The sequence below is a fragment of the Humulus lupulus genome, chromosome 4, assembly GCF_963169125.1.
Source record: "Humulus lupulus chromosome 4, drHumLupu1.1, whole genome shotgun sequence".
NCBI classification, from domain to species: Eukaryota; Viridiplantae; Streptophyta; class Magnoliopsida; order Rosales; family Cannabaceae; genus Humulus; species Humulus lupulus.
The window spans coordinates 87,593,162-87,616,475 of record NC_084796.1 but is presented as its reverse complement, the minus strand read 5'-3'; the positions used below and the strand labels follow the sequence as shown (position 1 = coordinate 87,616,475).

The following is a 23,314-nucleotide window of genomic DNA, read 5'->3' as shown; positions in this document are numbered from 1 at the left end:
TCTAGCCCATGCCCAGCCGTCGTTTCGTATTTCGAGTGGAGGGCCTCGGATCCCCCATCAAGGCCATCCAACGGCCCTCTATACGTGATCCTTTACGCATATAAAAAGGGGTGGCCACCCTACGCATGGGCCACCCTTTTATTCGAAATTTTTCAAGCTTCAAGCTCCTCTTCTTCTTCTCTCTATATCTCCAGAAGAATAAAACCCTTGATCCCGTTACTGCTACTTTCAGCGTTCAAGAAGCTTAGGCGCACGGACTTCTCCGAAGCTTTGGAAGCCATTACACCGACGAAGCTCTTACCAACGCAACACCTTCGTCTACCTCCCAGCCATACACTGTAAGTTTCCTAACCCTCTATGTTTTGAAAATATGTTACTGTAGCTTAGGTAAAAAAATTTACTGTAGTTGCATGCAAGGGTTTGCTGAGTTTTGTGGATATGGAGGGTGACAGCCTTTTTTAGGTCTTAGCATATTTGTTGTAGAAAATCGCTTTAGAGCAAGGGTTTCAGGATGCTTTTTCTGGGGAAAATTTCTGGGTAGGAGTTTTGGGAATTTTGGGTGCAAAACCGGGTAGCTTAGGGAACACGCCTCATAAGCGGTTTTGCAATTTCCTGCCTACTGAACCTTTCCCCCCAAGGCAAATTCTATCCTGACCCTCCTGACACACGAATCCCGAGTAATCAGGGATCGGTTGGGAGCACAAGCGCGTGTTCATCGAACCGCGTGGTCCCACTCTCCACGGGCTGGGCTTACCTCAGCTCGTACAAATAATAATTGCTTTTTCCTCGTGCTTGGGTCGCCTTTTCTGAAATGTTTTCTTCTGTTCGTTAGGCGACCAGATGGCTCCAAAGAGAAATCTCCCACAGAGGAACGTCAGCAGCTCGGCCTCCCAGCAGGACAAAGGGAAGGCGGCGATGCCCAGCTCCCCGATCCCCCGCTTCGGGCCAATAGTGGAGAAGGAGGTCGAGGTGACCCCTGATGCCTTCTTTGAGGTGAAAAGGATTGTCTCGAAGATAACCGACCAGGCAAAGATTAACAAAGTCTTCCTTTCCCACAATATCGCCCTGGGGAAAGCGTCTGTGGTGGCCCGACCTGCTGCGGAGGGCGAGCGGAGCTGTTCGCCGCTCGACGAGTCGTTCGCGGCCTGGAGCGGTGAACACTTTAAGGCAGGGGCCTTCCTTCCATTGGATCAGTACTTTGCTGATTTCCTTAATTATGTGGGGTTGGCCCCATTTCAGCTCCCCCCCAACTCCTACCGTCTGCTGGCAGGGTTGAGGTACTTGTTCCAGAAGCACGAGTGGGAGGTCCCCACTCCTGCAGACATTTTATACTTTTTTTGCCTCAAAGCCAGCCCGGACCAGCGGGGGCGAGGTGACGGGTTCTACTATTTAACCCGGTTTCCCAATACGGCGGCGGTCATCGAGCTGCCCAGCCACCCTAATGACTTTAAGGACCAGTTCTTCATGTCAACTGGTTTCTGGAACTGCGAGCACCACTATTTCAATCGTCCTCGTAAGTCTCTTCCGTCCTTAGCTCGCCTCTTAAGTGTCATTTTAGCTCCTCCCGTACTCCATTCTGACTCAAACTAATCTTGCAGCCATCTTTGCGAGGACAGAGAAGTCTGTGACCCTCGGGGGCCAATATGACACGCTGGTGGGCTTGCCCCCCAGTGAGAAGGATTATCGCGCGCTCGTGACGGATGAGACAATGGTGTTCTGCAAGTTGATTTTTCCAAATCAGACCCTGAACCTAAAGAGGCCCCGGGGGCCGCCTCCAGCTCGGGACACCAGACCTATCATCGTGGAGGAGGTCGCGGGGGATGAAGACGAGGAGGACGAGGGTGACGAAGTTCCACTCGTGAGGAGCAGGAAGAGGACCTTGGAGGTCGCCCAGAGGATGGGCGAGGAGAGGATCCAATCCGGAGCAGCCGCGGGTCCTTCTGGCCAAGGTAACCCTCACTTGTTTAGGATTCTAGATAGGGCCACTGCAGACCCCCGGCTAGCTAGGTTCAATCTTAGGCAGCTCGTCCATCGTCACCGAAGCGATCCAGACCTGAACACACTCCTGCTCCATTGTGTCGACCGGCTCGTGCTGGATCACCAAGAGAGCCGGCCTAGGGGTACCGTAGTAGTAGATAACACCCTAGCCTTTAGGTCGATCCTATTCGAGGAGTATGGGACCAACCTACGCACATGGCCATCACTCCAGAGGGGTATCTATGCTCCGGGGCTTAGGCAGTATGTAGAAGAATCTAGCCCTGAGTCAGAACCGGACCTAGAACTTGCGCCAGTTCGGGAAATAATCGTCTTAGGTTCTTCCAGCTCGGGGGGTAGGGCTCCCTTAGTATTCGCACACTTTTTATATTTAACCTTTTATCCTTGTCTGTATGGTTGCTAACTTGTACTAACCATGTTTTTGTTTTGACAGAAGAAATGTCTTAGCCCGAGGATAGCTTGTGAGGCGCGGTCTTCGGGGGAAACCCCTCGGCCGGACCAAGACTAAAAAGGCTCCGGGAGTCCAGGAGCGCCGCTGGGACCTCCACCAAGTCTCTGGCAAAGGAGAAAGAGAAAACCCCGGCTGCCCAGGACATGGGAGCAATTCTTCCTGCCGCAGGAGCAGGCCAAATGCCTCCCCCACCTCCGCGAGCTCCAGCCGCCATTCAGGACGGAGGAACGGAGATCGGGACTCCGGTCGTGGCGGTCTCCGATGTGCGCATCCCAGTCAACCCTCAGGACCTGGAGAAGATCTCAGAGGCCTTCCGGGGGACGGTGTATGAGTCGGCGAACTACACCGTCAGCCATACATACAAGTGCACCGAGAAGGAGCTCCGGGCCATCGAGACCGTGAGCCCGGTGGACGTGCTGGAATCTTCAATGGGCATGGCCATGACAGTAAGCCAACCTAGACTTGTGTTGTTGTTGTTTTTTTTTTATTTTTATTCTTTGCTCTGCTTGTTCCTAAGGCAATTGTCTCTTTGTCTTTGCAGAGCGTTGTCGCCCTACACCGGAGCATCATCAGGACCAAAACTCAGCTCGAGGATATGAGGACCGAGCACCAGGCCTCCCTTCGGGAGGCTAAGGCGACTGAAGATGCCTTGGCAACCACGAAGGCCGAGTTAGAGAAAGCCCTCTCAAAGGTCCAAGAGCTCGAAACCTCCCTTGCCACCTCGCGGGTGGATCTTGAGGCTGCGAAGACTGAGCTCCAGACCGCCCAGGTCGCCCTAGAGGCCGAACGGAACACTTCGGAGCAGTCCATGCAGGATCTGTTCTATCATTGCTGGGCTTACAATCCGGAGGCGGACTTCTCGTTCACGGAACCGAGCCTTTGGGCGCGCTTGCTGGTTAAATTCCAAGCTCGCCTTGAGAAAGAGGCACCGCCTTCGGAGACTGGGGAAGCCTCTGGCGCGGCGGAGCAGGGTGAGACAGCGACCTCCAAGGGGCCATCTGACAAAGCTTAGGGCGTTCTTTCCCTGTGGCCCTTGAACATTTTTAAGTTTTTTTTTTTTTTTGTAACTTTCGCATAAGGTGTTTTCACCTCGAGACAATTTGCTTTAACATTTTTAATTTACGCTCTTTTATGCTTTTAAGCATTTCGGTTATAATTTATTGAAAAACTTAGTTCGTGTTAATTTTTATCCATATCTCGAGTTCTTTAATAAGAACAACGATCAGTAGATTTAAATCAACTTCTAAGTTTTATGACCCGGTTAAAACCAGGAACTTAATTTGAAAAACTTAGTTCGTGTTAACTTTTATCCATATCTCGAGCTCTTTAATAAGAACAATGATCAATAGATTTAAATCAACTTCTAAGTTTTATGACCCGGTTAAAACCAGGAACTTAATTTGAAAAACTTAGTTCGTGTTAACTTTTATCCATATCTCGAGCTCTTTAATAAGAACAACGATCAATAGATTTAAATCAACTTCTAAGTTTTATGACCCGGTTAAAACCAAGAACTTAATTTGAAAAACTTAGTTCGTGTTAACTTTTATCCATATCTCGAGCTCTTTAATAAGAACAACGATCAATAGATTTAAATCAACTTCTAAGTTTTATGACCCGGTTAAAACCAGGAACTTAATTTGAAAAACTTAGTTCGTGTTAACTTTTATCCATATCTTGAGCTCTTTAATAAGAACAACGATCAATAGATTTAAATCAACTTCTAAGTTTTATGACCCGGTTAAAACCAGGATAGGACTTAGTTAGTGTTAACCCTTATCAATATCCCGCGTTTTTGAGAAAACCACGGTCAATCGATAAGAATCAACATCTAAGTCGTTAAGGAGACCTGGTTATATCCAGGTACCATGTGCCCCCCAAGTAACTGGGAAAGGGTCTTTCGTGGTTACTTTATATTACACTTGCAAATATGCATAAAAAGTTGATTTTCATTAATACATAAGAAGTGGCCTTTCAGGCCTTACAAGTAAATCATTGGTAATATCTCTTTAAGTGGACGGCATTCCAAGTTCGCGGGACCGCCCCTCCCTCAAGTCGCGCTAGCTTATAAGTTCCCTCCTTGATGACTTCGATGACCTGGTATGGTCCTTCCCAGTTTGGTCCCAAAACTCCGTCTTTGGGATCTTTTTCGGCGAGGAAACTCTTCTCAGGACCAAGTCGCCTACGCTAAAGGTGCATTTTTTAACCTTGGGGTTGAAGTAGCGGGCGATTTTCTGCTGATAATGGGCGAGCTGAAGTTGCTAATCCTCCCGCCTTTCCTCAACCAGATCGAGGGAATGGCACAAGAGCTCGTGGTTTCGATCTTGGTCGTAAGGTTGGACTCTATGCGAAAGAACCTTTATCTCCACGGGGAGGACTGCCTCACTCCCAAAAGTTAAAGAAAAGGGAGTATGACCCGTAGGAGTTCGATGCGAGGTCCGGTATGCCCATAGGACCTGGGGGAGCTGTTCTGGCCAGACCCCTTTCGCTTCATCTAATCTTTTCTTGAGGCTCGCCTTTAAAGTCTTGTTGACAACTTCGACCTGGCCATTAGCCTGATGATAGGCCACGGAGGAGAAACTTTTCACAATCCCATGTTTGTCACAGAACTCGGTGAACAGGTCGCTGTCGAACTGAATGCCGTTATCGGAGACGATCTTCTTGGGCAGGCCGAAGCGACAGATGATGCTTTTAACCACGAATTCAAGCACCTTTTTGGACGTGATTGTTGCCAACGGCTCTGCCTCAGCCCACTTGGTAAAGTAGTCGATGGCTACCACGGCGTAACGGACCCCGCCCTTTCCAGTGGGCAGGGCGCCTACTAAGTCTATTCCCCAAACGGCAAACGGCCAAAGGGCCGAGATCATTTTTAGCTCGACTGGAGGAGCTCGGGTAACCGCAGCGAATCGCTGGCACTTGTCGCAGCTCTTCACGTATGAGATCGAGTCTTTGGATAGAGTCGGCCAGTAATACCCTTGCCTGAGAACTTTTAAGGCCAGGCTCTGCCCCCTAGTGTGGTCTCTGCAGAATCCTTCGTGAACTTCCTGCAGGATGGCCTTTGCTTCATTCGGATGAACGCACCGGAGGAGAGGTAGGGAATGCCCACGTCGGTACAACACCCCATCGACCAGCGTATATCTCAGAGCTTGATACAAGATTCGTCGTGCGTCGTTACGTCCTTCAGGCAGCGTGCCCTCGACGAGATACCCAAGAATGGGGGTCATCCAGGTCGGCCTAGCGTCAATCATTTCGACCTCCGCCCGATCTCCTTCTATACTTGGTTGTTCCAAGAATTCTATCGGCACCAATCCCAAGGTCTCCGTCTCTCCCGAAGTGGCGAGCTTGGCAAGAGCATCTGCATTAGTGTTCTGCTCCCGAGGTATCTGTTCGATCGATCCTCGCTCAAATGCAGACAGCTCAGCTTTTACCTTTGCCAGATAGGCGGCCATCTTGGGTCCCCGTGCCTGATATTCGCCCAGGACCTGGTTCACCACGAGCTGGGAGTCACTGAAGCACTGGACGGAGCTCGCCTTTAACTCCCTGGCTATCCTTAGGCTGGCCAGCAAAGCTTCGTATTCCGCCTCGTTGTTGGAGGCCTTGAACCCGAACCTTAGCGCCGAGTGGAATCTATGTCCCTCGGGGGATATCAGAATGATTCCGGCCCCGGAGCCGTTCTCGTTGGATGAACCATCTACAAAGATCTTCCACAACGATTAGGGCGAGGAGAGCTGAGATGAGTCCTCCGCTGGATTCTCCTAGAATCCCGTGCATTCTGCCACGAAATCGGCGAGGGCCTGACTTTTTACAGCAGTTCGTGGGTTGTAGAAAATCTCGAACTGACTGAGCTCGACCGCCCATTTTAACAAACGTCCCGATGCTTCAGGTTTTTGCATAACCTGCCTTAGAGGCTGATCGGTCATGACGTGCACTGAGTGGGATTGGAAGTACGGCCTGAGCTTTCGCGAGGCCGTGATCAGGCAGAACGCCAATTTTTCCATAAGTGGGTATCGTGATTCTGCCCCGAGAAGTCTCTTGCTGATGTAGTAGACTGGCTTCTGAGCTTGGTCCTCTTCTCGTACCAGTACGGCGCTAGCTGCATCCTCAGTGACAGCTTGGTAGAGAAAAAGAGGCTCGCCTGCCTTGGGCTTGGATAATACGGGTGGTTCAGCCAGATGCGCCTTCAGGTCGAGGAATGCGCTTTCGCACTCTACTGTCCATTCAAACTTCTTGTTTCCTCGGAGCAGGTTGTAGAAGGGCAAACACTTATTGGTTGACTTGGAAATAAACCGGTTCAGTGCGGCCACTCTCCCTGTCAAGCCCTGGACATCTTTCCGCGACCTAGGCGAAGGAAGCTCGAGCAGTGACCTAATCTTGTCGGGGTTTGCCTCGATTCCTCGTGTATTGACTATAAACCCCAGGAATTTTCCTGACGCGACTCCAAAAGTGCATTTCTGGGGATTGAGCCTCATGCCGTATTCTCGTAATATTTTAAAACATTCTTCCAGGTCGGAAACATGGTTGTCGGCAGTCTTTGACTTGACTAGCATGTCATCAACGTACACTTCCATGTTTTTCCTGATCTGGTCCGCGAACATTCTGTTTACTAATCTTTGGTAGGTAGCTCCGGCGTTCTTCAGACCGAAAGGCATGACCTTGTAGCAATAGACATTAGTCGGGGTCATGAAGCTGGTGTGTTCTTGGTCCGCTGGATTCATCGCGATCTGATTGTAGCCCGAGTACGCGTCCATAAAGGACATGAGCTCGTGCCCCGCCGTGGCATCCACCAGCTGATCGATCCTTGGTAATGGAAAACAATCCTTGGGGCAGGCTTTATTCAGGTCGGAGAAGTCAATGCAGGTTCGCCACTTTCCGTTGGGCTTTGGAACTAGCACGGGGTTGGCGACCCAGATTGGAAACTTGGCTTCACAGATAAAGCCACATTTTTTGAGTCGGGTCACTTCTTCTTCTAGGGCTTCAGCTCGGGTTGTTCCTAAACGTCTTTGCTTCTGAGACTTGGCAGGAACGCTTTTGTCCAGATGGAGCGTGTGCATGATGACACTCGGGCTAATTCCCACCATGTCCTCGTGGGACCAGGCAAATACATCTAAGTTAGCCCGCAGAAACGTAATCAGCTCTGTCTTCCTCTTGCTACAGAGGTTTTTCCCGAGCTTGACCATCCGTGATGGATTTTGTGGATCAAGGTTCACCTCCTCGAGCTCCTCAATAGCCTGGAGCTCGGATCTGTCTTCGCCTACCCGGGGGTCAATGTCCTCACCCAAGGAGACAATTTCCCCTTTGGCGTTTTGAGGTTTTTCAATCTCAGGAGCCGCCAAGGGTTCCTGGGATTCCTCTTCACTCAGAATGGCCATAGCCAGCTACCTGGGTTTAGATTTTCCCTTCATGGAAATGCTGTAGCATTCCCTGGCAGCGAGCTGATCCCCCTGGATCGTGCAGATTCCCGTCGAGGTGGGGAACTTCATGGCGAGGTGTCAGATGGAAGTGATGGCCTCGAAAGCTATGAGCGTGGGTCGGCCCAAAATGGCGTTGTAAGCAGCGGAGCAGTCTATGACCACGAATTCGAGTAGTTTGGATACTGTTTGAGATTCTTCTCCTAGGGTGATCACCAGCTCGATCGTCCCTATCGCTGCTGATCCTTCTCCCGAAAAACCATACAGCATCATGGAGGTTGCCTTTAGATCGGCGACAGTCAGACCCATCTTCTCTAAAGTGGATCGGAAGAAAAGGATCACCGAACTCTCGTTGTCTATTAGCACCCTTCTCACTCTCCGGTTGGCGAGCTGGACTGCTACAACCAAGGGATCATTGTGAGGGAACTGGACATGGCCTGCATCTTCCTTCCGTGAAAATGATCGGTTGTCTTTCCAATCGCTGTTGTTTTGACTGACGCTGCTCCGAGACGAACTCCACTCCGTTATGAGCCTTTAGTTCATTCACGTATCTCTTCTGGGAACCTCTGCTTGTGCCAGCCATGTGTGGACCTCCCGATATGGTGGATATCTCTCCTCCGACCACGGGAGGAGGGACGTCCTGATCTACCCGGGACCCGGGCTGACTGGCTGGGACCTCTGGAGTAGGTCGACTCGCTGGGACCTGGTTACGCGAGTATTGCGCCAAGGGACCAGCTCGGATGAGAGTCTCGATCTCATCTTTTAAATGCCTACAATCGTCGGTATTGTGGCCCACATCGTTATGAAAACGGCAAAATTTGGAAGTGTCTCTCTTTCCCTTGTGGTGCTTCAATGGCTCCGGCCTCTTCCAGGAGACCCGAGTAGAGTTGGCCAAGAAGATACTCTCTCTGGACTGAGTGAGCTTGGTATATGTCGTGAAGACGGGCTTAAACTTATCTATGGACTTATTCTTCTTTTGGCCGTGCTGACTGTTTTCGCCATTGCCCTTTCTCTTGCCTCCACCGGGCTGGTTGCTCTGTGCGACGTTCGAGGTTGTTGCCGCAACCTCCGCCCCTATCCCCGCAGGCTGATCGGGAACCTGGCTGGTTCCCGCAGCTGAGGCCTCGGCTTCTTCCAAGTTTATCCACTCTTAGGCCCTGTTAAGGAATTCGTTGACCGAGCTAACTCCCTTCCTCTGTATATCCTTCCATAGGTCTCCTCCGATAAGGATTCCGGTTCTCATGGCCATGACCTTAGAGCTATCATCCGCGTCTCTAGCTCGAGCGGCGACGTTTGCGAATCTGCTCAGGTAGGCCTTCAGAGTCTCACCGGGCTGCTGTCTCACGTTGGCCAGGGAGCCGGCCTGAACACGGGCGGCCTGAGAGGCTCGGAATGCCCTTTTGAAGTCGGCTGAGAAGGCCTTCCAGGAGCTGATTGATTGTCTTTTACTTTGCTTGAACCACTGTCTGGCGGGTCCAGTAAGCGTGGAGGGGAAGATCAAGCATCTCAGCTCCGGGCCAATGTTATGGGCCATCATTAGGGTGTTGAACATCCCTAAATGGTCTGAGGGGTCTCCGTCCCCGTTGAACTTTGACAGGTGAGGCATACGGAAACCAGAAGGGTATGTCGTCGCTGCTATGTTGGGGGCGAAGAGTTCCATCTCGTCCCCTGAATCATATTCGTCTTTTTCTTTTTCTGATAGAAGTTTCCTCATCAGCTCCTCCATCTGGGTCAGGCACTCGAGGGTTTGGTCCTGATGTCCTTGGTTATTCCGGGGCTGTTCAACAGCTCCGGATCCATTATACACATTTGGTGGGTTATTGCCCCTCCTATCTTGATATAGGTTATTTGGGACATTCCCTCCATTGCGTATTTCGGACAGGACCCCCCCTAAACGAGCCTGGCCACCACTTCCAGCTCGGTCTTCTCTGTGAGAGTTGAGGCGATCTCGCAGGTCACCTCCCTGGGTTCTCTGGTGACTTTGTGCCGAACTTAACCGCTGACGCAGGTCTCCCCTAGAGAGATCACTCCGGCGACTGCCGGTCCAGTGGCTTCTACTAGATAGGCTTGGAGTCCGCCTTCGGTGGTGACGATCTGAGTTTTCCCCTGGCGCCCCGCTACGCCAGGAAGGTCCAGCAAACGGTGGGTTTCTCCTACTACTCCCATAGGCTGGGATGTCCCGGACTGGCCGAGGAGGAGACGGATATCTGATCCGAGATGGAGGATGCCTGACTGGAGAGGCGATCCTAGTTCCGTCTGGACGGATCAAGTTTGGTGGGGGCCTTTCGGCCCTGCCAGCCTGCTGGTCCTGCGCCGGGCGATCTGGACGAGGCACAAGACGGTCGTTGGGGACGGGCTGTCGTCGCAAGCCCTCCCCGGATCTTCTTCGGGAATTTCCTCGAGCTCCTCTGGGCGTCCTCGAGGATGGCTGAGAGCTAGGAGTTGATGTCCTAACCGAACGGCTGTATTTTTGTTGTCTGGTCCTAGGCACTTCCCCGAAGTCTGCCTCTCGATGGTGTGATGAAGGGGTGGAGTTGGCTGTTGGAAGTCTATTCGACCGGCTATACCTGGACCGGTTACCCCGGTGAGACTTAGGAGCCTCACCTTGCCTCTCTCCAACGTTAGCGTCGGTTATGAGAGGGGGTAGTCGGGCCAAGATATCCTTGATTTGCTGGCTGGCCGTTGCTAACTGGCTCCTCAGTTGAGCGTTCTCCATCTCCACCGCAGTATAATAGCATGGGTTCGGATTAGGTGGCCGAGGCGCCGAACTACCGGTATCATCTTGGCCCGCCGGCTGTTTTCCTGGCCGCTGCTGGACTTCAGGAATTTGTTCATCAGGGATGGTAGTATGATGAGCCTCCTGCCCATCATGTTGTTCTGTCTCGTTGCCATGCCTGGACCGTGTAGTCACCATAGTTGGATGTTTGCAGTAGCACTAATCGAACTTGCTTTCAACGAAAGCACCAAACTGTTGACGCGGTTCTTCGCCAACAGGTAATTAAGAGAATGAGAGAAAAGGATTAGTGCTAAATGTGAACCGAAATAGATGTATGATCTTAGGGGACGAAAGGGGTGACTCAAGAAACGGTTTTTAAGTGGTTCGAAGGTTAAAATCCTTTTACTCCACTAGTCAATATTATTGATCTATACTGAGTATTTTGTTACAAAGTATTTCTTACAAGGGATTATTTTTCCAACCCCTATCAACTCCCAGGGTCTCCATATTTATAGGAGAAGGCACCTGGAAGTTGGTAGGGAGGTCATCCCGTGACCTTCTTACTTGTCGTATCAATTCTGTGACATTCATGATTAATTCCTAAACCTGACACATAAGTATGGTCAAATCAATAGGCAAGGAAGTAATGGGCCACACGGCCCAACCCCACCGTGGGTGTCTGAACACGCACGTTCCTGCTGCGTGTCCGAGAAGTCAGGGGGATATCAGACACGTGATGCCTGATATATGCACGTTTACCTTGCGTGTGTTTACTTCTCAAGGGGTCATAGCTCCATGTTCAGCTCGTACCGCGAGCTGCATGCTGGACTCGACCTTCGGCCTTCAGAGGGCCTCCTCCAGTCTTGGACAATGGAGGCGAGCCTTTGGGCTTCCTCGAGCTAATGACAGAAGCTCCGGTTTCAGGGGAGTTCATGAGATAACTACGATTAGTCAGCAGCTCGGATTGCTAATCATCCCGTGGGAAAACCAGGGCGTACGACTATATACAGAGAAAATCTTATGCAGTTATGATCGAATTCGAAATTATCTCCCATGATTTCCTGAATATCCAATTATTTAGGAAAGAATATCTGTAACAAATTAATGTAATCTTCCTTGAGCCTATAAATAGAGAAAGATAGCTCAAGGAAAGGGGACTTTTGGCTTTCTAATTATCTGAGATTAGAGTTATCATATTTGATATATTGTTTTGTTCTTCAGAGGTTTGTGAAACTCATTGAACCCTAGTTCTTTGATCACTCCTTTGAATCCTATATCAATAACAGTTCAAGTGGACGTAGGTTGTTACCAGATTCTGGGGCCGAACCACTATAAACTCTTGTGTGCTTTATTGTTTTTGTCATCACATTCATTTCAACGCATTTGTCCACATCAAGCATATTTGACTCCGTGTCAGCTGGCCAAAATTAGGGTCAACAACAAATCTTAGAGAATAATTAAGAACCATATTCAAAGTATGAATGTAAATCTTGTTAATCAAAGATAAAGTAATTAAATAATTATAACATGAATTTAGATACATTTAATCATTAATATTAACAATAATAAATACGATTAAATGAAGAAATAACAACAATATTACAATTACAAAGTTAGGGTTTTAGAGAGATACAACATTTGTTTTGGAAACCTAAGATTGCACAATAAGTATATTGCTGGCCAAAATCTCTATTCCAAGCATTCCCAAAGTTGCTTGAAGCTTCACCAAAATGGAATGAAAAATGGGATTAAACAAGTCTTTGAAACTCACACAAGTTAAGCAATTCATGGAGAAAACTTATGATCTTTGAGAGCTAGAGAAAGAAAGAGGTTAGAGAGAGAGTTGAAAAGTGTGATCAAATCATTACAACTCTAATAACTCTTATTTATAGTGTATGCATCGTCATTAAGTCTAACCAACATGATTAGAGCTTTTCAACACATAATTTGAAGCTAAAAACACGTAATTGTATGGACCTGTCAAGCGCTGCAACACCTAACTATATCGCCTGCAACATTTCCTGCAACGTTTCGTCTAGGTTTCAAGCTTTAGGTGATGAAACGACTGATAGACAGGTCTAACATCTCAAAAGTGACCTTAAACACATCAAAATGCTCCCAAACTTTTTAGGCAGATTTAGATATCTCATTGTATCACTTTAGACCCATAAAACTCAATTATAGATGCCTACAACAAAATCTCATTTTATTTTTCAACTTAAGTAAAAAATTGTTAAGTTTTTACATCATTTTATGTAAGACTACTTAATCATTATATTTAATCAATCTCAACATTTTGGTCATATTTGATATTATTATGATCAAAATTGAACTCAGGGTATTGTTTTGTTCCATTTTTCAAAAAGCAAAGTCTAAATTATCATTTTACAAAACAGAGAGTTTGATAGATAACTTTTGCACAATAGATGATGCGAAATGGTATTTTCCCTTATTATTATACATGAGAATTATATTTTGGTAACTTATTAATTTCTTTTCATTTTCAAGTAGACTAGTGGTGGGAATTTTTTTGGCTTCAATTTTAGGTGTTTCTTTCTCCATGGTGTATCATTATTGTCTAAATTTTCAATTTTTTTATCACCTCATTTTGATTAAATTACTAATTAAAAAAAGTAAAAAATCATATTAAAATTAAATTAAAAGCTAAAACTAAACACATATATTTTCTCCTTAGATCTTCTTTTTCTCCCAATCCACGCCAAAAAAGGAGCCCCAAGTGCACGAATATCATCAGTTGGGCAGAATATTAAGTCCAACTACTGCCAAAGCCCCAACTCCCTTTCTTCATTAGCCACACAATATCAATCGGGCAGCACTATCTTGTTGGAACGAATTAAGGTTTTTATTTTTATTTTTGGTTTGAGATTGAGATTTTTGCTCAGAATTTGATATCCGATTAATATTTTTTTGGGAATTTTTTGTGGTTTTTCATTTTCAGGTTGAAGAGAACTTTCTAGAGCATATTTCTTCTTCTTCTTCTTCCCTTATTCTCAACTCAACAATGGCGTCTTTGTGTGCATCTGCATCAGCACCAACGAGAGCGGAGATCCTCGCCCTATTCCGGTCCCTTCTCCGTACGGCTCGGCAGTTCACCGATTACAACATCCGAGAGTACACGAAGCGCCGTACAGTTGACGCCTTCCGCCAAACCCAGAAGCTGGAGGAGCCTTCTGCTGTAGCGTCTGCGTATTCGGATGGAAAAGCTCAGCTGGAGATAGCTAAGAGGCAGGCCGTGGTTTACCAGCTCTATGCTCCTAAGATCAAGAGCGTCATGGATGTCAAACCTCACCACTGAAATGTCCAATAGCAGATATTCTAGGGTTTTTTGGGTACTTCTTCTTGTAGCTAGTCCTCCTCTCTCAAATTTTCAATTATAAGTCTATTTAAAATTAATTTTGTGGGGTTTCTTTGTTTGGATTTATTACAAAACAATTGTTAGAGAATTGGGAATTTAAGATGAAATGGGCTGTGGATTTGTTGAGATAAGCATATGCATATACGCATACATATATTATGTATAATTTTTATGCCAAATTGAATTGAAATGTAGGACATGTTTATGATCTCTAATTTTGAATAAAATCCAGATTGCTATATATTGAAGGCAATGGATTGTTTGCATATATAGGTGTGTTTGAACTGATTCATTGTAAGTGGTATTGAGATTAGTACTGTCTACTGAGGAAACTAGGAAAAAAAAAAACAAAAGCTAATAAAGACAAAAGAGTGACAGTTGAACATGCATACTTGAAAATCTTTTTTCTTGGAAGTAAATTAAGATCTTCAAATAGGCAAGAGTCCAATAAGGTAATTTTTCCAATACAAGAAGTAATAGGAATGCTAACAAGTTACTACCTCATCTGTTTCCTCATTTTTCAAGAGGCCACAGAAAATAAGGTATGCTGTACGGACATTCAACTCTATCACCATGAAAAGATGGTTGGATCACAAGGCCACAATTCCCATTTGCTTATAGGTCACACGAGTGTAGCTTGTTTGTGAACTTCTAAAAAAATGGTGCCCAACATTAAATAACATGCAATTTAATATAGGAGTTATATCGAATTACACCAATTGCAGTACTCCACATCAAGTAATGACCACCATATAGGACCCTTTAGCAAACGGTAAAAAAAATTCTTTCTAGTCTATTCTTTTTGACATTATTGGTGACAGTGAAAATTTGGATGAAGCGTTCGATTGGGGATGATTAAGGTGCTTGTTAGTTGTTAATGTTAATCATTCCTCACACATAAGAAGTTGAACTTCCAAATGTTACTTTTTGTTTTTCTATGGTCACACTTTTTCACTAATCAGAGAATGAGAAAATATATGAGGTAAGAATTTAATCTCCTGTTCTTGTCCCTTTTTAGGACTGATGCAATTTATTTAACATAATAATTAACGTGAAAAAATCGTTAAAACAAAAAAATTGTGGGACATAAAAGGGACAGAGAAAATAACGGCAGAAAATTTGAACCCGAAGGGTAAACCCTCAAATCAATTATTTAGTGAACAAGAGCAACTGTACTTAACATCAAAGTTGTATACGTAGTACTAAATGTCTACTTTCATAATAAAATGAAAAGGAAGAATAAAAGAAACAAAAACACTGAAGACAGATAAAGGGTGCAAAGCAAGAATCAGCTGGTAGTCCATAAAGCAAAGATGACAACCATGCTCATCACTTGCCAAGCAATCGACGACCACGTTCGTTAGCACCTCTAACACGGTAAGAGAGCTCTTCAACATCATCATGTAAAGGATCTAGAGCTTTGTTATGCCTGCAACATTTCATTCACCAAGTAATTAAAAATTAGAATTACACAAGTCCAAGCAGTAGCAGATCAAAACCAACCATAACTTCGTTGTCAGGAAAGGGAAAGGAGGTGGTAAAAGCAGAAAGATGTAAACTTAAATTATCATTGAGATGTGTAACCAACCTTTCAATTTCAGACCCCATGTCAACGGCCATGTCCTTCAACTCTCCCAAGAGATTACTCAGATCTGATAATGCATCATCCTGCTTGACCTTTTCTACCTGGTAAGACAATCAAGAAATAAGATTCATCAATTGCTTGTCAAATAGAATAAATTTGCAAATGGACACATACATGGGTTAATTTCTTTCAATATAAACTTCAATAGTCACTCCACTCCTCCCCAAATACAAACCTCAACTTTCTGATAAGCATCAGCTGGTTCAGTCTGTTGCAGGGATTGGGCTTTCGACCGCCCCTTGGGAAGAGAAGCTAATCCCAACTTCTCCCTCTGGTCCATATGGCTGCCTCTCCTTTGAACTTCATCTGCAAATTCAAGTAGTTCCAGCGCATAAGAAGCAAGACAGCAAAAGAAGAATTCTTAGTTGCAAGGGAACTGGTAAGCAACAATATGTCTTATTGCAGTCTCAGTTCTTAAAAGAAACTGAGACAGATATAGAAAAATATCTAAATATCTAACCTCCTCCCATTATAACAGGGCCTGTTATTTGACGGGTCTTCTTAGGCTTCCAAGTCTTCGAGAAGATTCCCCCAAGGCTTCCCAGAAGTTTCTCACCCTGAATCAATTGTTTGCATATTCATTAAACCATGCAATTTACTTTATACTGAAATTTAATCAACTTTGAAGGGGCCCACAACAATGCAAAAATAAGTATTCTTTCTCAATTGTAAGCCATAAGCACAAGGCCAATGTCTGCTTAGGTGTGTGCCTAAGTTGTTTTCCCAAAAACAATTAGCAATATTACAAGACCTGAACTGAGAGTTTCTACTTTCATGGAAGGATACAGAATTCATATTGGTAGGACATTTATGCCAAAAAAAAAAACAAATACTTTTTCATATGACAAGAATAACCTACCTTTTCAAGTAAAAGAGAGAAATACTGCATATTATTTACAAATTCATACTATATCAACTTCTTGATTTATCCATAATACCCAGTCAAAAAAGACTAATTGTAAATAAATTTGTCTTTAAAAAATAAGGAAAAAATCTTAAAATATAGCCATTGTTCCCAGTTCAAGAAAACATGTTCAATAATTGCCCAGGACTACAGCTAGGCGGACAGTTAGGATAAATAACTAAACTAATTATGGTAATAATGATGAAACAAACGATGGGGTTAGGGTATAGCCAGTGAATGTTGTACACACTCTAGGATAAGAGGTAAGGTTAATAAACAAACCTGGTTAACAGTTTTTTGTTTATATATTTCGGCAATATGCATATAACAAAAATTAATGTTATCCATTTATATGTACTTACTGCTTAAATAGAAACTTACCCGACTTAGATCATACTCTATATCAGCAGCAACAGTGTGAGTCCTGGTAATTTGCTCACCCTGGTGATGCAAGAGAACCAAAGTTTTAGTAGCATCCTCTCTTATATCCTCAGCAATCTTCAAACAGTTATTGACTGACTTTGTAGTCTCTTCAGCCTTGTACACTGCATAGCCCTCCAGTTCTTGAACTGATTGATTCTCCAAACCACCTGTGTCACGAAAATCGTTCCTATACTTGTTTCTTGTGGCTGAAGCGGCTGCGTTGGAGTATGAAGAAGATGAAGTTGCACTTACTTGATCATCATCAAAAGGGTTGGTGCTAGAATCTGGTAAAACTAATGAGGATTCAGAAGCAGTCCTCCTTGAGGAAGTTTGTTTGTGCTTTGCATCCATTTCATCATCAGAGTCAAAAGGGTTCGAACCAGAAGGCTTAGGATATACAGGGTCAACTGTTTTATGTTTAGAAGTCTTTAAAGGAGATTTCCTTAAGCCAAACATATTTCAAAGTGGGAAAATTGCACAATCTAATATACAGGACAAGTGGAATACTGAAATGAATGCTTTACAATCAACAGGGCCTGGAAAAATGAAAACAAACAATGTGTTAGTCTGGTACATCGTCTTTAGATCATTACTATTGGAAATAAATAGTAAAATATTTCTAAGGATGGTATAACCAAGTCTTGAAGAGAACAAAAAAAGTCAGGTAAGAATCATAGTTCACAATCAATTTTCAAAAGGTATAATATACCCAAAAGCATCATATGATTTAAAGCTCCAAAAGAAGGGAAAAAACAAAACAGGAGGACCCAACAAAAATTTGAATGTTCAATTTATTTATTATGTTTGGGTAGTTACGAGAGCCAGGGAACAGAAGCGTATAGTGAGAACTGAGAATCAATAAGAGGTTTCCCAATTCGTAATACAAGAAAGAATATAACCAAAACTATAACGAAAAGTAAATCTAAGACAATCAGAAAACACATATTTGAATTTCACAATAGGAAGAAACAAAATCAGACTCTTATCATTTTGTTACATAACCATAATTGAAAGCAAAAGAAAACTAAGGATTTCACAAAAGTTTCATATGTTATATTAAGAAAGAAAGCAAAATCTAATACTATTCTCCGTAATTTGATTTCAAAGAAAACTTTAGTAATAAGATATATAAAAGGTGCAATTTACCTTTGTTTAACTACCACAAGGTCCACAGAATACAAGTAAAGAATTGCACTTTCTATTCATTTTTTCCGAGCAATCAAACAAAGGGCCAAGAGGGGAGCAAAAGGAAATTGAAGTAGTTGACCAGAGCGTACGATATTAACAAAGCGTCAAGATGACTGGACACACAGAAATTCGAGAAAGAAAAAACTTTGAAGAAAACCCAATTCGAAGGAGTGATTCAAAGAGACGAAAACCCATTAATGAAACCACCAATACATAAGAGAAGAAAAAGAAATAGGTACCTAAAAAAATTGCACGATGTTGCGGTAAAATCAGAGAGCAGCACCCAGTTCAAAATCTTTTTTCTTGAGAGGGAAAAATGGAGACTTTGGAGAGAGAGAGAAGGATTGCGTATGTAAAGAAGGCAAGGAAGGACTCGGTTATGAAAACGACACGGAGGAAGGGCCGAAGCAGGCAACTGGGTCTGACTCTTTCAACGATGGAAAGGAAACTGATGAAAAAATGCAATTTTTTGGGGTCACTTTCGCTATTTCAATTTCTATTTTGTTTTTGTTTATTTTGATTAGTTATCATGTATTTATTTATTTAGAAATATCTCTTCTTCTTTTTTAATAATAAGGGTAGGTACAGTGTGTTTTTGCAAAATATCATTTTGTTACTTTTTATTTTCAATAATACTCATATGGTATCCTGTATTTTAAAATTGTACATATTTGAATTTAATTAATAAAATTTTACAAATTTAATTAAACTGCTGTCAATTATGTAAATTCCAAATTTAAATTTAATTACTTAATTACATATAACTGATGACAGTATGATTATATTGACAAAATTTTATCTATCAAATCTGAGTCTAGAGTATCAAATATAAATAATTTTAAAATACATAATACATATGAGCATTATTAAAAATAAAAAGTACCAAAATGATACTTTGCGAAAACATAATGTACCAAATGAGTAAATTCCTAAAAATAACTATATTTGGAAGAATTTGAGCTTGAAGTTTCAATTATTGCTATTATTTCACTTGAAAAATTCAACCATTAAAGATTCACTAGGCTCCCACTGGAACAAAATTTCCTATACAACTTTTGTATTTTGAGAATATCCGCTATCTCTATATAATATATATTATGATTTTTTTTTAAAAGGATATTATGAATTAAATTAGTGCCATATAATTATTTATTTGTATATATGATATTTGTGACTGAATCAAATATCTTGAAATATATATATATTATGATAGAGGTCAAAGAAACCAATGTGGACCAATTCTTCTCCATGGCCTTAATGGTAAGACTTTAACATGAAAAGTGGGGCAAATATATTGAATAATATTATGACTGCCAAATTGCCCATTGCCCATTGCCCATTGCCCATTAAAACTAACTATGAACCGCTTCACCCTCTTCATCTTCATTCATGGCCTCGCCTCTCTTTCTCACTATTAATGTCAATGTATTATTATTATTATTATATGTAAACGTGGGGGTGGAATGCTTCTTACTTCTTATCTTAAAAATACTTCATTTTCTCAAATTAATTTTTCTAATAATTTGCATGTTCTTATTGTCATAATAATACTATAATGCATACAAATCAATTTGGGATTACAAGTACAACTTGGATCTTTATCATTATCTATATATTATATAAAGGAGAATTTCAAGGAGATGATATGACATTTTAAAATTGTTTTAAAACACTCTATTTATTTTCTCTTTTAATCTAATTTTTTATTTATATATTATATAAATGAGAGCTTAAATGAGATGATATGATACTCTAAAATTGCTCTAAAACACTCTATATATTTTCTTCTTTAATCTAATTTTTTATTCATTTTTATAGATTATAATAATATAGTAATTTAAAAAAAATGTAAGTAGCTATATATTTTTTAAATTTAAATAAGATATTATTATTTACTTTATCTATTTTACACATTTAAAAAACTAAAATTGTTGTTGACCTGTGAAATTGGTCAACGATCATATGTATAGTATACGGCACCTTTTGAATGAAATAAATTGAATAAACGACAGAGTACGATTATCTTAAGTAAACACACAAGAATTTTATAGTGGTTCAGCTTTGTTCTAATGAACAGTAATAACCTAATCTACTTAACTTTTAGTATTGAATCACTCGATAATTACACTATTGAACCAAAGTATTCACTCGTTCTAACTTGCCCAAAATTTCTCCCCAAATGTTCTTTAGATCTCCAAAATTCCAGAAAAATCCATCCTTTGAAATGAAGCCTTAGGTCCTTTATTTATAGTACCCAGGGGTTGTTACATGACCAGTAATACTGGGATCGTGGTTTGGTACACGATTATCAGGTAGTGGAGATACGTGTCCACCTCCCCATGATTATGAGATCGTGGGTCTTCTTGTTGTTTCTCTAGATCGTGGTGGATAATGCACGATAGAAACCTCTGGGAAGATGTTAAGTCTCTGTTGGTATGTGAGACTTAGGTGCTAGGCCCGACGACCCGAGCTTGGGTACTAGGCCTGTGACCTTCTAGGTGCTGGACCTGTTGATCCTCTGGGCGCTAGGCATGTGACCTTCTGGGTGCTAGGCCTGTTGATCTCAGTTTGAACGAGAGTGAGTATTTCTTAGTGAAGTGTATTTGGGGGTTTGAGCCTACCACCCAGGTGGTTCTTGAGCAGGTCAGGCCGACCACCCTAGGGGTTGGGGTCAGGCCGACCACCGCTAGGGATCCTTGGACATACTGGGGCCGACCACCCATAGGGGGTTTAGGCTTGGTCGACTTCCCCGTAGGTCCTGGACCTATCTTTTTTTGCCCGTCAGTCTTTTCTCATTTGCCACATCATCCTCGTATTTTTGAGAGATAGTATTTGCCCCCAAGTTTATTGTAATGTTTTCAACATTACGATAAACTTGATCCCGGCCCGAGAAACATACCGTAGCAATACTTAAATAGTCAAGTCCCTCGGGACATTACATAATACTTTTTAAATATCGATAATTTGCTCAGTACAAATTTTTTCAAGGAAAATTAATTTCCTAAAAATCTAATATATTTTTCAAGGAAATTTGAAATCCTAAAAATATAACATATTTTTCAAGGAGTTTAAAGTCCTAAAAATATAATATATTTTTCAAGAAAATTTGAAATCCTAAAAATATAAGATATTTTTCAAAGAGTTTTAAAGTCCTAAAAATATAGTATATTATTCAAGGATATTAATTCCTAAAAATAAAAAATATTTTTCAAAGAATTTTAATTCCTAAAAATATAGATATTTTTCAAGGAATTAAAATTTTAACCATATCATATATTTTTCAAGGAAATTTGAATTCCTAAAAATATCTTGTCTGCCTGAGAGATTATAAGTAGGTCTTCTCCTCTCATTCTGCTCTATGCGCCACTTTCAAACAAGATCCAAGTGTGATTTCTCCAGTTCCTCATCAAGCTCAGATCTTTGGTAAGTACTTTCTTCTAATCCTCACACCATTTAATTTAAATGTGCTTAGATTTATAAGAAACACTTTGCATTTTTGAGGAATTTTTGTCTGAATTTTTTTGTTTTGTTGTATCCTGATCCAAAATAATTGACTTACTTGAATCAAGATTTCTCTGTAAAATTCCTTAGTCTGGGCAATTTCCAAGGTCATAAACCCCAAACTGGATGATTTCCAGGGATGCAAGACCCTAGGCCAACCACTCACTAGTTTTGGCAATTTTTGGGACTCCAAACTCTAGTGCCTGCGATTTACAGGGATAGGATCAGGTTTGGGCAAGGCACCTCCATGGCACCCAATCATGGGTCGAGTACCTCTTGGCTTCTCCTTGTGTGATTTCCAGGCCTAGGAACAAGTTTGGGCCGAGCACCTTCAGAGTTTCCAACCTTTGCCTTAGGCAATTTCCAGGCTTAGGAACAGTGTTTGGACCGAGCACCTCCAGGGATCCTAACCTTGCCTTAGGCAATTTCTAGGATTAGGTACAGTGTTTGGGCCGAGCACCTCTAGGGCTCCCCTTCCCTAGCCTTAGGCGATTTCCAGACTTAGACTTAGGGTTAGGCCGACCACCCCTAGAGCTTCATTGGCCGAGTACTTCATTTCCCTTCCCTTAGGCGATTTCCAGGCCTAGAATTAGGGCTAGGCCAACCACCCCTAGAGATTCATGGGCTGAGTACCTCCTTTCTCTGGCCTTAAGCGATTTTCAGGGATTCAGGGTGGTTGCCCCAAGCATAAGCCGACCACCTGGGACCCTAAAAATAAAATTTTCACCTCAATTGATCTCCTTAGGGGCCTTCCTTGTACTATAAAAATTACTTTTTCTGGAGACTTGAACGGTCCTCTAGCACTTTTCTAAGGCTTGCATTCCTGGGGTGGTCAGCCTAAGGTGGTAGGCCGACCACCTATGCCCCATTTTTCTTGCTTTCGCAAATTGATGGATTCATGGTTGTCGGCCCAGGCTTAGGCTCCCTAGGCCGACCCCCTATATAGAATTTTACTCCTGATTTCTTCATTTTTACTCCTTGGTTCATGGATATGCCCCCAGCTATTGGCTTCATTATGCTCATTTACTAACTTTAATCTTCATTTTTCTTCTGTTGTAGATGTCCAGCTCCTCTTCATTAGAAAAGTCAGTAAGTGAGCATACTTCCCAGGAGTTCTTGGAAAGGGTGAAAAGGATTCTCCCTCGCTCCACTTTATATTTGTTCAGCGAGGAAAATTTCTTGAAAAGGTACTGTCCAATGGCGAGAGTAAAATAGACGACTCGGTAACCCTCTAAAGATGATCCTCATATTGCCAGGCACATCACTCAGGGCTCCTCGCCTGGCTCTTCTCAAATTTCTTCTCAGCACAGTACGCCCCGCAGCTCCCAAGGCACATCTCAGCGGAGTCATTCTTCTCAGCAGGATAGGTCAGGTCAGCGAGAATCATCACAACGCCCTTTGCACCGAGATACTATTTGGGTTCCCCATCAATCTTCTTCTCACCAAGAACATACCAAGGGTTCTCAACCCTATGCTACTCATTCTCAGGAGCGTTCTATTCACAGGTTTCGGCCTAAGGTGGTTCGCCCTCCTTCCAAGAGCAAGACGGTCTTGCCAGTTGCGCATCAGAAGAAGAGACGACAAAAGGAGTTCAATTCATCAGATTCTGGGGCCACCTTCGCTAGTGAAATCATATGGAAACTAGTTGAGAAGCCTCGCCCTGCTGATTATGAGTTTGTTTTGTTCAAGGGGTGGCCTCTGACATGA

The 23,314-nt window shown here is 43.1% G+C and overlaps 2 protein-coding genes across 3 annotated transcripts; one reads left to right on the top strand and one right to left on the bottom strand.

The window, feature by feature from the left end:
* The first annotated feature begins 13,269 nt into the window (after positions 1 to 13,269).
* Positions 13,270 to 14,161, top strand: LOC133830612 (uncharacterized). Its single transcript, XM_062260626.1, has 2 exons — positions 13,270 to 13,429; positions 13,530 to 14,161. Exon 2 carries the CDS (start codon positions 13,593 to 13,595, stop codon positions 13,884 to 13,886), a length of 294 nt encoding a protein of 97 aa, XP_062116610.1. The 5' UTR covers positions 13,270 to 13,429; positions 13,530 to 13,592; the 3' UTR covers positions 13,887 to 14,161.
* An 890-nt stretch (positions 14,162 to 15,051) lies between these two features.
* LOC133830611 (SNAP25 homologous protein SNAP33-like) lies at positions 15,052 to 18,507 on the bottom strand. 2 transcript variants are annotated; one of them, XM_062260625.1, is made up of 7 exons: positions 18,346 to 18,507; positions 18,065 to 18,219; positions 16,877 to 17,454; positions 16,052 to 16,148; positions 15,767 to 15,897; positions 15,535 to 15,632; positions 15,052 to 15,375 (listed from the first exon to the last, which is right to left on the bottom strand). In XM_062260625.1, the coding sequence occupies exons 3-7, from the start codon at positions 17,372 to 17,374 to the stop codon at positions 15,276 to 15,278; spliced, it is 924 nt and encodes a 307-aa protein (XP_062116609.1). In that variant the 5' UTR covers positions 17,375 to 17,454; positions 18,065 to 18,219; positions 18,346 to 18,507; the 3' UTR covers positions 15,052 to 15,275. The 2 variants fall into 2 exon arrangements, with proteins under 2 accessions (XP_062116609.1, XP_062116608.1); XM_062260624.1 differs by lacking the exon at positions 18,065 to 18,219 and having other exon boundaries at positions 18,346 to 18,505.
* Between the last annotated feature and the right edge of the window lie 4,807 nt (positions 18,508 to 23,314).

Coding starts and splice junctions, on each gene's coding strand:
- LOC133830612 (XM_062260626.1), top strand. CDS start 13,593: ATGGCGTCTTTGTGTGCATCTGCATCAGCACCAACGAGAGCGGAGATC.
- LOC133830611 (XM_062260625.1), bottom strand. CDS start 17,374: ATGTTTGGCTTAAGGAAATCTCCTTTAAAGACTTCTAAACATAAAACA. Junction 16,149..16,876: donor TAGAGTATGATCTAAGTCGG/GTAAGTTTCTAT, acceptor CAATTGATTCAG/GGTGAGAAACTTCTGGGAAG. Junction 15,898..16,051: donor CCCTGTTATAATGGGAGGAG/GTTAGATATTTA, acceptor TTGAATTTGCAG/ATGAAGTTCAAAGGAGAGGC.